General features: G+C 35.7%; 1 protein-coding gene and 1 long non-coding RNA gene across 3 annotated transcripts in view; one reads left to right on the top strand and one right to left on the bottom strand.

The window, feature by feature from the left end:
• LOC141523740 (uncharacterized) overlaps nucleotides 1-13,037 on the top strand; it is a 121,384-nt gene that overhangs the window by 51,138 nt on the left and 57,209 nt on the right. The gene's annotated exons all lie outside the window — the stretch shown is intronic.
• The window catches only part of LOC141523738 (cysteine-rich venom protein-like), a 66,152-nt gene continuing 63,549 nt past the window's right edge, over nucleotides 10,435-13,037 (bottom strand). Inside the window, exon 8 of the mRNA XM_074237170.1 lies at nucleotides 10,435-10,724. Coding sequence (XP_074093271.1) covers nucleotides 10,642-10,724 — 83 coding nt within the window. The 3' untranslated portion in view covers nucleotides 10,435-10,641. The remainder of the gene's footprint in view (nucleotides 10,725-13,037) is intronic.

A 13,037-nucleotide genomic window follows, 5' to 3' on the forward strand; every position in this document is an offset into this window, starting at 1 on the left:
ATCAAGACCCAAGAGTAGTCTAAAAGAGGTAAAAAGGAGAATTAAATATAAGGCATTCAATGGAGTTGAAATGTTTACAGCTCTAAATGGGAAGACAATACTTATAATTCTTAATAATTATACCATTAAGAGTACAACTAGGAGGAATATTCATAGATAATATGCATTTGTGTATAGATATAGATTTAGATCTATCTAAAATTGATTTTGAGGAAATGACATAAAAATAATCGAGGCATGAGAAAGAGGAATACTTTGGGTTCAACAATGATAATTATAATGGTTGCTCTTCATTTCCAAAGGTCATGTCACCAGGGAGGTGATTCCATGATAAGCACATAAATTGGATTTAAGTGAGGGAGTGTTGTGCTAGGTCACCAACCCCACTTTCTCCTCCAAGAGTCATCTGAGTCCAGTGGCCAGATAGAAATCAGGATGACTGGGACAGCAATCATGGTTAGTGACTTGCCTAAGGGCACAGTTAGTAAATGCCTAAGACTGGATTCAAACTCCTATCCTTCTGACTCCAAGGTCAGTGCTCTATCCACTGTGTCATCTAGTTGGAAGAGAAAGGTAGAATGGGATAAATTGTTTCACATGAAGAGGCGCCAAAAACCTATTACAGTCAAAGAAAAATGAAAAGGAAAATGAGCAATAGCATGCTTAATGCTTACTTTCACCAGTATTGGCTCAAAAAGGGAATATTATACACAATGAGTTGAATACATAAATATTACAAAAACTCCAGAATATAATATTCATTGGAAAATGAGGCAATTAATTAGGGAATTGACAGAAGAGAAGGCAGACTGGGGAAGTGATAGGAGCAAAAATGCTGTTAAGGAGGGAAAGGGTGGGAGGGGAGAGAGGACAAACTGAAGGAAAAATAGGATGAAGGGAAATTCATTGATAGTTATCATAACTGTGAATGTGTGAAATCTTCCATAAAAATGAAATGGATAACAGAGTGGATGAAAAAACTAAAATCCTACAATATGCTATTTACAAGAAATACAGTTGAAGCAGAGATATACATAAAATAAAGGTTATCTATTGTGCTTCAGCTGAATTAAAAAAAAGCAGGAAGAGAAATCCTGATCTCATACAAGGCAAAAGCAAAATTAGACCTAATTAAAAGAGATAAGGAAGGAAACTACATATTGCTAAAAGGTACCATAAATAATGAAGTAATCTCAATATTAAACATATATGTCCCAATTCTTAAAGGAGAAGTTAAGTGAGTTAGAGGTTCTTGATTAAACAGGAGATAGAAAGCATTACAAAATTTAAAATAATTACGATTATTTTAGATTATAAAACATTTCCTCAAACAAAGGCAGTGAAACCCAGACTAGAAGAAAAGCAGAAATCAGAGAAACATTTGTTATAGCAAGAGTCCCAGATTAAAGTCTCATTTCTCAAATATATAGAGAACTGAGTTAAATTTATAAGAATACAATCCTTTCCCCAAATAATAAGTAGTCCAAAGATATGTAGAGGCAGTTTTCTTTTAAGCATATGAAGAAGTGTTCTAAATCATTCTTGCCCAGAGAACTGCAAATAATAACTCTGCAGTACTATATCCAATTGGTTAATAAAATAAGACAAAAAAGGAGAAGATGAGTGGAGAATTAAAGGTCAATTATCAAGATTTAAATCCCCCTTTTTGTGAAATTAAAGAAAAAAATTTTTAAGCAGGGAACAATAATAAAAAAAAATGTGCATGGGTACAATTCAGTACTATCTAGAATAGGACATCAAGTAATGAATGGGAAGAATTTGTATACCTTTTAAACTAAGGAAGGTAAGGAATTCTGAGGAAAAAGCTGGCTCAGAAATGAGTCTCCTAATGGTATTGGGAATGAGGAATTACAGGTATCAAGACTGTGTCTCTTTGATTCACAAATCAGAAGGTGACCTTAGTGATAAGTTGTCCATAGTTCAAAGCTTTATAAGGAGATGTTTCAAAATTTAGGATAATTCTAAGCCCTGTAACTGAGAATTAGAAGAATCTTTGAAAACCACCAGTTAGTTCAGGGTCTACTTCAAAGCTGCTATGAGCTTCACTGGCTTCAGAGTAGCTGATTTTCTGCATGTCCAAGTAGGTTTACTGTCAGTCACTACAAAAAAAAAAAAACTATTGATATGTCAAGTCAATACAAGTAATCCTACTAGAGTTCTTCTGGTTACCTGCATAATTGTGGGAGGAGAGAGTTCAAGCAAATCAAACTCTATTTTTATAGCGGGAATAAGACCTCTGGGTCAAAGATTAAAAGTTTGGTCAATTTTTTTCACCTAGACAAAATAAATAAACCAACCAATAAGCACTAATTAATCACTTGATATTTGTCAGGAAAGATACAAAGTCAAAAACAAAAATAGTTCCATTCTTTGAAGAGTTTACATTCTAACGAAGGAGACAATACAATATTAATCAAAACGTACAGAATAAATATGAATACATGACAATATGGAATGGTACATGACACTATGGAATGGAAGGGAACCAGAACTTCCAAAACCCATTTGAGGAGGCAGAGCTTAAGATGAATCTTAAAGAAAATCATAGATTTTAGAATTTGGAGGTTGCAGGTGGGGGAGGGAGCAATGTAGAACATTCTAGGCATGGGGGACTATCGGTGAAAATACATGAAGATCAGAGATGGAGTGTCATGTGTGAGAAACAGCAAGTAGACCAATATGGCTGATTGTGTGAGTTTGTGGAATGGGATTGAATGTGGTAGGAGACTGGAAAGGTAGGAAGAACTAAGTGCCAAAGAATTTTATAATTCATCTTATTGGGGATTGGGAAACTCTTGGAGGTTATTGAGGAGAAGAGCTTCGGGAAAATCACTTTTGTATCTAAGTGGTGAATGAATTGTACTGAAGTCTTGAAGAAGGGAACTAATTAGAAGACTATTGGAACGGGGCGGCTAGGTGGCGAGGTGGATAAAGCACCGGCCCTGGAGTCAGGAGTACCTGGGTTCAAATCCGGTCTCAGACACTTAATAATTACCTAGCTGTGTGTCCTTGGGCAAGCCACTTAACCCCCATTTGCCTTGCAAAAACCTAAAAAAAAAGACTATTGGAATAGTCCAGTAAGCGACATTGAAGGGGCTGAACTAGAGTGGTAGTTGTATGAGAGAAAGAAGGGAAGGCAACATATGTGAGAGATATTATAGAGAAAGACATTTCAAGATTTCTCAAGTAGTGTTTAGATGAGTAGGAATTAGATACGAAGATGAAAGAAACTTGAGAATGACACCATAGTTTCAAAAATAAGCAGTCCTAACTTTTATTGCTAAATGTGGAGCAACTGCTTTAGCTTCAGTGACTTCTGAAATTTATGTTTGTTTGTTTTTTTTTTTAGTTTTTTTGCAAGGCAAATGGGGTTAAGTGGCTTGCCCAAGGCCCCACAGCTAGGTAATTATTAAGTGTCTGAGACCGGATTTGAACTCAGGTACTCCTGACTCCAGGGCCGGTGCTCTATCCACTGTGCCACCTAGCTGCCCATCCTTTTTTGTTTTTCAAAATTGTTATTCAAGAGGGAAAAGAGCCTGACAAAGACCAGGCTTGTAATAAGGTCCTTTGTGTCTTTTCATGTGGACTTTTCATTTATCCTCTCATGCCTACTCCTTATCCTGTATAATCCTTTTTTTTTATGTCTTAATTGTTTGATACATCTCTATACCCACAACCTCTATTTAAATATACTCCTTTCAACTGTCCTAATAGAAGTACAATTCTCAAGGGTTATAAGTAACATTACAACATAATCTCTCCATAACCATACCCTCTGTCCAAATATGCTCCCTTAACTGTACCAATAGAAATACAATTTTCAAGAATCATAAGTATTATCACATCAAAATCAACTCTATGTCTAAGTATGTTCTTTTCAACTATTCTAAGAGAAATACAATTCTTGTAAGTTATAAGTATTGATTTCCTATGTAGGGATATAAATATTCTTCTCTGTTTACCTTTTTAATGCATCTTGAGTCTTGTCTTTGAAATTTTCAGTTCAGTTTTGGTATTTTTATTAGGTAAGTTTAAAAGTCCTCCATTACATTGAAAATCCATCTTTTCCCCGAAAGAATATGTTGAACTCTGCAGGATAGTTGATTCTTGGTTGTAATTCAAGCTCCTTTGTCCTCTGGCATATCATATTTTGGGCTCTCTGATCCTTTAATTTTATTGATGACAAATCCTGAGTGTGTTCCCTGGTATTTAAATTGCTTCTTTTTGATTGCTTGTAGTATTTTCTCCTTTAGTTGAGAACTCTGAAATTTGGCTATAATATTCCTTGGAGTTTTTATTTTAGGATCTCTTTTGGGGGGTGATTGATGGATTCTTTCAAGAATTATTTTATTTTCTTATTCTAGGATATTAGGGCAGTTTTCCTTGATAATTTCCTGAAAGATATTGTCCAGATTCTTTTGTTGATCATGACTTTTATGTAGACCAATAATTCATAAATTATCTCTTCTGGATCTATTTTCCAGCATAATTTTTCCTAAGAGGTAGTTTACATTTTTGTCTATATTTTCAAACTTTTGGTTTTCTTTGATGGAATTTGATATCTCATAAAGTCATTCATTTCCATTTGTCCAATTCTGATTTTTAGGGTTTTATTTTCTCCAGTTAGCTTTTGTAGTTACTTTTTCAGCTAGTTAATTTTATTTTTAAAGAAATTGTTTTTCTTTCCTAGTTGGTCAGTTTTACTTTTAAAGGAGTTGTTTTCTTTTTCCATTTGGCCAATTCTATTTTTAATTCTTCTGTATTACTCTCATTTTTCCTGTTTTTCTTCCTCTTTTCTTTGGTTTTTAAAATCCTTTTGTGTTCTTTTCAAAAGGTCTTTTTGAATTTGAGATCAATTTATAATACCCTTTTAGTCTTCACATGAAGACTTTTTGACACTGTTTTACTCTTCTAAGATGGTGTTTTTACCTTCCCTCTCAGCATATTAACTTTCTATAGTTAGCACTCTTATTTTTTTATTTTTGAAAGCTGAGCTTTGCTCATGAGGCAGAGGCCACAGTCCCAATCTCAGGTGCTCCCAGTTTGCTCCCTGAATTAGGGGTAGCCCCAACCCAGGGTTACCTGCTGCACCAGTATTCCTAGGCTCCAACTTTGCTTTCTGTAATGGGGTTGGGACCTTTACTGCTAGCCTTCCAAGCTGGGACTTGAACTGCACTGTGGTTAGGAACCTTCTGTTGGCTTCCCTGCTATGGCAGTAAAGTTCCTTTTCCTGAGAATGGAATCCAGACTGCAACCTGGATTGGAGCATAGGCAAAGCAACAGAGTCCTGACTCACAGATAACAGAATGACCTCTGCAATCTCCCCATCCTTTACCATCCTGCCGGGTGACTCCCCAGCTGAACTTCTTGGGAGCTGGGGATGAACTGAGGCTTGTGCTATACTGGAGGGCTCCACCAGTGAAGCAGAGATTTTCTGCTGAGCTTCCAAGATGTCCCTGTCAATTCCTGATTTAAGCAGTCTGAAAACTGCCTCACTCTCTAGTACCCTGTTGCTCCCAGGGACCCAGGAGCCCCTTGGGCTGTTTCCAAATGACTGGGGCAGGTTTGCTTCAGCCCAGGTGCAGGATGCACTATGGCCCTTTCTAGTCCCAGTGTAGCAGACTATTCCTGTGAACATTCCAAGTTTTCTTGGGCTGGAAAATTGTTTCACTCAGTCTTTCTGTGGGTTTCACAACTCCAGAATTTGGTTACAGTCATTAATTAAAGGTATTTGGAGTGATCTAGGGGAGAGTTTCTGAGATTTCCTACCTTCACTCCTCCATCCTGGCTCTGCCCCCATTAGTATCAATCAAGTTTTAAAACTATAGGCCAGTAAACTTGTTTTAATTACAAGTAAAATTCTAGAATGTATTGTTAAATATATTATTGGTAAGCATACAGATACATAAATAAGGGAGCAGCTAGGTGGCCCAGAGAATAGAGCACTGACCTCGGAGTCAGGAGGACAGGAATTCAAATCCACTCTCAGACACTTTTCATTTAATAGCTGTGTGACTTTAGGTCATTTAATCCTGATTGCTAGGGCCATCTTCTGTAATCCTGATTCATATCTAGCCACTGGACCCAGATGGCTCTGGAAGAGAAAGTGAGGCTGGTGACTTAGAACAGCATCCCCTCACTCAAATTCAATTCGTATTCTTATCTTGGCATCACCTCCCTGATGTCATGGTCTTTTTCAAGGATGAAGGACAAATATCATCAACAGAAATAAGGATCACAAAGCTTTACCTAGAATGAGATCTAATGACCAGTACTTATCATTGATAGAAATAGATGATTTGACTAATTCATCTTCTGGAAAGTTGTGTGTGTGTGTGTGTGTGTGTGTGTGTGTGTGTGTGTGTGTGTGTGTGTTTATATGTGTGTGGTGTGTGTTTACATGTGTAGGCTAATGAACTCTAAATGAAAGGAATAATAATTGAAATTTCCACAGTAATTTAACTTTTGTGAATTCATTTGAATATAATATCAAATCCAAAGCAATCACTCAAATAAAAGTTTCACTCCCAAATAACCATTTAAATAATAAACATGTACATTCATTATGCACACTGAAGTTCGGATATCAAACAATTTCAAATATTTAGGGAGGATTCAGGATCTTCATAGATGAGTAGATATAGAGTTTATATAAAATATAAAAATAATTTTAGGATCAGGCCCTACTCACAGTGCAAGGGCAGGAGGGAGTGCTTGGGGTCATCCACAGAGCTGAGTATAGGCCAGAAGAGCAGTTAGAGTCTCTCATAAGACCTTGAATGAATAGAGGTCCCTTGGGAATATTCCTGAAATCAGCTGCAAAACCCCTCAAAATCTAAGGACAGTGCATTCTCCAAATTGGAAGCAGAACTCCCTGTTAACAAAGAGTTAAAATCCAACCATAGGATGGGGAAATGAGCAAATAACAGAAAAAAATATACAACTATAAACAATTACTTTGGCCCTATGGAGGATCAAAATACACACTCAAAAGATAACAAAGTCAAAGCTTCTATATCCAAGACCTCCAAGAAAAATATGGAGCTCAAAAATGAATTTGAAAATCAAGTAAAGGAGGTAGAGGGAGAAGACAAATGAGAGGGATGTGGGAAAATCATGAAAATCAAGTCAGCAGCTTGGTGAAGGAAATACAAAAAAAAAAGTGAAGAAAACCAGTTTGGGTCAAATGAAAAAAGTCCATTGAGGAGAAGACTGCCTTAAAAAGCAGGTCAGATGAAAAAAGGTGATTCAAAAGTTCTCTGAAGAAAATAACTCCTTCAAATGTAGACTACAACAAAGGGAAGCTGATGACTTTGTGAAAAAATCAAGAAACAATAAAACAAAAACCAAAAGAATGAAAAACTAGAAGAAACTGAAATATCTCATTGGAAGAAGGACTGAACTGGAAAACAGATTCAGAAGAGATAACTTAAAAATTATTGGATTACCTGAAAGTCATGACCAGGAAAAGAGCCTGAACTCCATTTTTCAAGAAATTTTCCAGGAAAATTGTCCTAGAAGCAGAAGATAAAATAGAAATTGAGGGAATCCACTGGTTTCCTCCTGAAAGAGATCCCAAAATAAAAAGTTCCAGGAATATTATAGTCAAATTCTATAATTCCCAATCAGGGAGAAAATATTACAAGCAGTCAGAAAGAAACAATTAAAATATCATGGAGCTACAGTCAAGATAACACAGGATTTAGCAGTGCCTTTGTTAAGGGCTCCTAGGACTTGGAATAAGGCAAGAGAGCTTGTAGTGCAACAAAGAATCAACTACCCAGCAGCACTGAATATTCTCTTTCAGGGTAAAAGATGAACATTCAATGAAATTGAGGACTTTTTTGGTTTTTATTTAATTTTAATTTTTTTCCATCATCAAATTATTTATTTATTTTTTTAGGTTTTTGCAAGGCAAATGGGGTTAAGTGGCTTGCCCAAGGTCACACAGATAGGTAATTATTAAGTGTCTGAGACTAGATTTTAACCCAGGTATTCCTGACTCCAAGGCCAGTGCTTTATCCACTATGCCACCTAGCCACCCCGAAATAATTTTTGTTATTTTTAGTTTTTCTTTTTTAGGTTTTTTGCAAGTCAAACAGGGTTAAGTGGCTTGCCCAAGGTCACACAGCTAGGTAATTATTAAATGTCTGAGACCAGATTTGAACCCAGGTACTCATGACTCCAGGGCAGGTACTTTATCCACTACGCCACCTAGCTGCCCTCCATCATCAAATTACATGTAGATTTTTAATTTACAAAATTTCTTTCCACTCTCCCTTTCTACCCATTCCTTTCAGTGGCAAACAGTCAGGTTAACATTGTACATACATATTTTTGATAAATATATTTACAGATTAGTCATTTTTGGTATGAGGAATTAAGATTAAGGGAAAGAGATACATAAAAGACAATTGTTGTAAAGTGTTCATCAGACTCTGAAGGGTTGTTTGTATTTGTTTTGTTTTACTTTGTTTTGTTTTTGGTTTTGTTTTTCTTCCTCTGCATGAGGGTAACATTATCCATAGCTGTTTTAATACAGTTTTCCTAGCTCTCTGAGCTGTTGAGAGGAGCTGTTTCCCATCTTGCGATATTGTTGTTAATGTGTAAGTTGTTCTCTTGGTTCTGCTCCCTTTGCTCAGCATCAGATCCTGTAAGTCATTCAATGCTTCTCTAGAGTCTGACCCTTTATGGTTTCTTATAGAACAATAATATTCCATAGTATTCATGTACCATAACTTGTTTATTCATTTTCCCACTTGATGGGCATCCCTCAATTTCCAATTCTTTGCCACTACAAAAAGAGTTGCTATGAATATTTTAGAACATGTGGGATTTTCCCCATTTGCTATGATTTATTCTGGGAGATAGGAGACTTTCAAACTTTCTTGTTGAAATGATCATAGCTGAACAGAAAATTTGATCTTCAAATACAGGACACAGGTGAAGACTAGAGAAGGATAGGAAGGGAAAATTATGAGGGTTTTAATGATGTTGAACTATTTGTACTCCTGCATTGATTATGATAACTCACATGAAACTTCTTATTTATTAGGGCAGTTAGGAGGAACATATATAGATAAGGCACAGGAGGGAGCTGAATATAAAGGTAATAAAATATTATAAAAATGTATTTAATGGGCAAGAAAAGAGTGTACTGGGAGAAAGGGAAATGAAAGGTAGAATGGACTAAGTTGATGAAAATTAGCATTGAGTAGAAGGAGGGAAGGTAGGGGGTGAGTGAGAAATCATTCTCATTGGAATTGGATCAGAGCAGGAATAATGTGAAAAAAATTTAAAAATAGAAAAATTAAAAAATAATAATTGCATACTATATATAAAAGAATTGGGAATCTTCATAGGAAGGCACACAGAAACTATATGAACACAATTACAAAACACTTTTCACATTAAGACATACCTAAACAAAAAAAATCTTTATTGGTATTGTTATTTATATTTGGAGATCTATGACTTCTTTTCTTGCCTCCTAATAATAAATCCGTCTGGGTCACTGCATGTGCCAACATCTTGAAGGGGAGATTCACATCTGCAGAGGTCATGACGTAAGTAATAAGGCACAAAGATTACTTCTGGCATGTCCAGTCTGCAACAATAAAGATCACTCCCTTCCTTGATGGAGAAGTAGTTTTTCAAATTCTTCCTACCTTCTCATGTGGAAAGTCTACTGACCCAGTTTCCAATATCACATTCCCCCCCAACCCCACCCCTTCATTCCCACCTCCATACATGTGTACATAATCAACAAAGTTAGAGAAATATTAAAAAAACATGTATGTTAGCTTAATTCTGTTTTGCTGTTTTTTTGTGGTCAAATCCTGGAGGTTAACATTTGACTCTTATTAGGACAAACTAATTATTATTTTTAAGACCAAACTCACAGAGGTCTGCACTCTCCTATCTTCTTCTGAGTTTCATGCTCTTTCAAAGGTCACTGCAATGGCCCAGCAGTTAAATCAGTCAATTATTTAGTAAGTTGGGAAAGAACTCATATAGGGCTGATAGTTCATATTGACTCAGCAGAACTGAATACAGGCTCTTAAAGCTACAAAGAAGACATTTTAAAAGTTTTTTTTAATAAGGGAATTTTAAGCCATTGGATCTCAACTGTTCTCTTTTTTATTACAAACCTAACAAACATCAACATACATGAGTTTCAATATTTCTGAAAAACAAAACATTTCTTCAAAGAATGGAAAAAATGAGTCTGAACTTCTGCAATGGTTTTTACTGCTCAAGTATTTACAAAATATTTTTCTGCTAAAGTATTTACGGATTTTACATGACAATAACAAATGACAATAATATGACATCCAAAGACAATTGCAAAACTGCTATACTTGTGGTGGTACAGTGTTAGCACATTGTCTTTGGAGTTAGGAGGATAGAAGTTCAAATCCAGCCTCAGGCACTTGACTCTTACTGTGTGACCTCGGGCAAATCACTTAACCCTGATTATCTTGCTTCCAAGGACATCTCATATCATCCTGATTCATATCTGACCACTGAACCCAGATGACTCTGGAGAAGAAAGTGAGACTGGTGACTTAGCACGTACCCTTTCATTCAAATCCAATTCACATGATTGTCATAGCATCACTACCCTGATGTCATGATCTTCTTCCAAAATGAAGGACAAACATTATCATCATGCTTGAGGCTCAGTGAAGAGAGCATTGTTCCTGAAATCAGAAAGAGAAATTCAAATCTTGCCTAAGATACTTACTATATGTGTGGTCCTGAGCAAGTCATTTCACCTCTGTTTTCTTCAACTTCTTTAACAAAAAAATGAGTGTAATAATCACTTTCTATTCTTCAAGGTTGTTGTGCGGATCAAACAAAATATTTGTAAAGTGCTTACTTAGCACACTGTCTTGCACATAGAGACATATGATTATTTCCTTCCCCTTTTCTGATCCATTTTTTTGTACTAAATTCTAAATTTATGATTATGTTGTTTTATTTTTTTCTTTTCTCATTTTTTATGCATCACTATCACTACCCACAGCTTCTCTCCACTCCCACCTCTTTCCCCAAATAAAATTTTCCTTTTGGTGAAAGTAATGTAAAGTCAAATAAAACACATCAACATATTATCTCGACTCATTTTCCTTTCTGGGAACTGTTTGAAATCAAATGTTCTAAACTATATTACTCATACTACCATATTATTTCCTGCTTTCACTTTCTTTGTTAATGCTGTTCAGTTCTTTTGGTCATTTGTGACTTTTTGTGACCTTGTGGATAATAGCATACCAATGCTGTCCATGGGGTTTTCTTGGCAAAGATAACTGGTGTGGTTTGGCATTTCCTTCTCCAGTGGACTCAGAGTCTAAGTGACTTGCCCAGGGGCACATAGCTTATCAGTGTTTGAGGTCAAATTTGAACTCAGGTCTTCCTGACTCCAAGCTCAGTACTATATCTACTGAGTGACCAAGCTGTCTCCTTTTCCTTCTTTATCACACAGAAATTCTAAAATGGCATAGTTATTTCATATATAGATTTGGGAAGTCATGAATTTATTATTGTATGCTACTGTAAGGATATTATTTCCAATGAATTGCTGTTTTCTACTATTTTCCCTTCATGTAATATACTCTCTGTGGTACCCTAATTTGTAGATACATGCAGATGATTTTTTCTTTCTTCTTTCACTTTCAGTTTCAAGTAAAAATGATTAATTTTGCAAATTCCTAACAGAATATATTTCAAGGTCTTCATAAGATGGAAGCCATTCCTAGTAGGCAAGGTAATTTTGTGAGTCATGTTCCTTTTCAGAGGCTGATCATAGTATCTTATCTATCATTTTTCTCCCCAAATCTTTTGAAATGAGTTTTCTTAAAAACTTCTTAAAGTTAGGGGCAATATGTCTGATTATATATTTGTCTTTGACAAATATAAACTCTAAGATAAAGGAGAAACTTTTTAAAGTTTTTTTTTGCAAGGCAATCGGGTTAAGTGACTTGCCCAAGGTAATTATTAAATGTCAGAAGTAACATTTGAACTCAGGTCCTCCTGACTCCAGGGTCCTTGCTTTATTCACTATGCCACCTAGTGGCCCCCCCAAAGCTCTTGTTTATATTTTGTTTTTGCTTGTTTTTTTTTTTTGCAAGGTAATGGGATTAAGTGACTTGCTGAAGGTCACACAGCTAGGTAATTATTGTCAGAAGTAGGATTTGACTCCAGGGCCAGTGCCCTATCCTCTGTGCTACCTAGCTGACCCTATACAGAGAAACTTTCTGCTAAATTCTCCAAACATTCTATTGCATATTTTCCTTGTTGGCTAGAATAAAACCTGAAAAAGTGGGCAAATTTAATTGATAGCCACTTTTTTGATCATTGAAATATCTTAGCAAATAGAAGAGAGGCAAAAAAGCTAAAGAAGAATATTCCAGTTTTTAAAAAAAGGTCGGATAGTGAGTATGAAAACTACTGGTCATTGACTTTTTTTGGGAAAAAAAATTCAAATATAACTTATTAAAGAATAAAGTTTTGTAATACTTTAGAAGAAAATCAGTGATGACTAAAAGCCAGTATTATTTCTAAGCTCTCTCTCATTTATTTATTTAGGCTTTTGCAAGGCAAATGGGGTTAAGTGGATTGCCCAAGGCCACACAGCTAGGTAATTATTAAGTGTCTGAGACTGGATTTGAACCCAGGTACTCCTGGCTCCAGGGCCGGTGCTTTATCCACTACACCACCTAGCCACACTAATTTTTTAGACTTAGTGGAGAAATATGGATTAGATTCTTGAAGATTTCAAAGTTGTTTGGCTTTGAACATAACTGAACTACCTGACCAGAAGACAAGTCATTTATTGGTCAACTTTTAGATGGGCATCTCTTGTAGAATGCTGAAACTTTCTTTGGGCTATTTCACCATCATGTTGTATGACAGAATCAGAATGCAAAATATCTCAGCAACCTGAATTAGCAATCAAAATTGAAAGTTAAAATTAAGGATAAATGTAAATTTCTATTCTTAGGTTTAAAAAA

Source organism: Macrotis lagotis, chromosome 5 (genome assembly GCF_037893015.1).
Source record: "Macrotis lagotis isolate mMagLag1 chromosome 5, bilby.v1.9.chrom.fasta, whole genome shotgun sequence".
In the NCBI taxonomy this organism is placed as follows: Eukaryota; Metazoa; Chordata; class Mammalia; order Peramelemorphia; family Peramelidae; genus Macrotis; species Macrotis lagotis.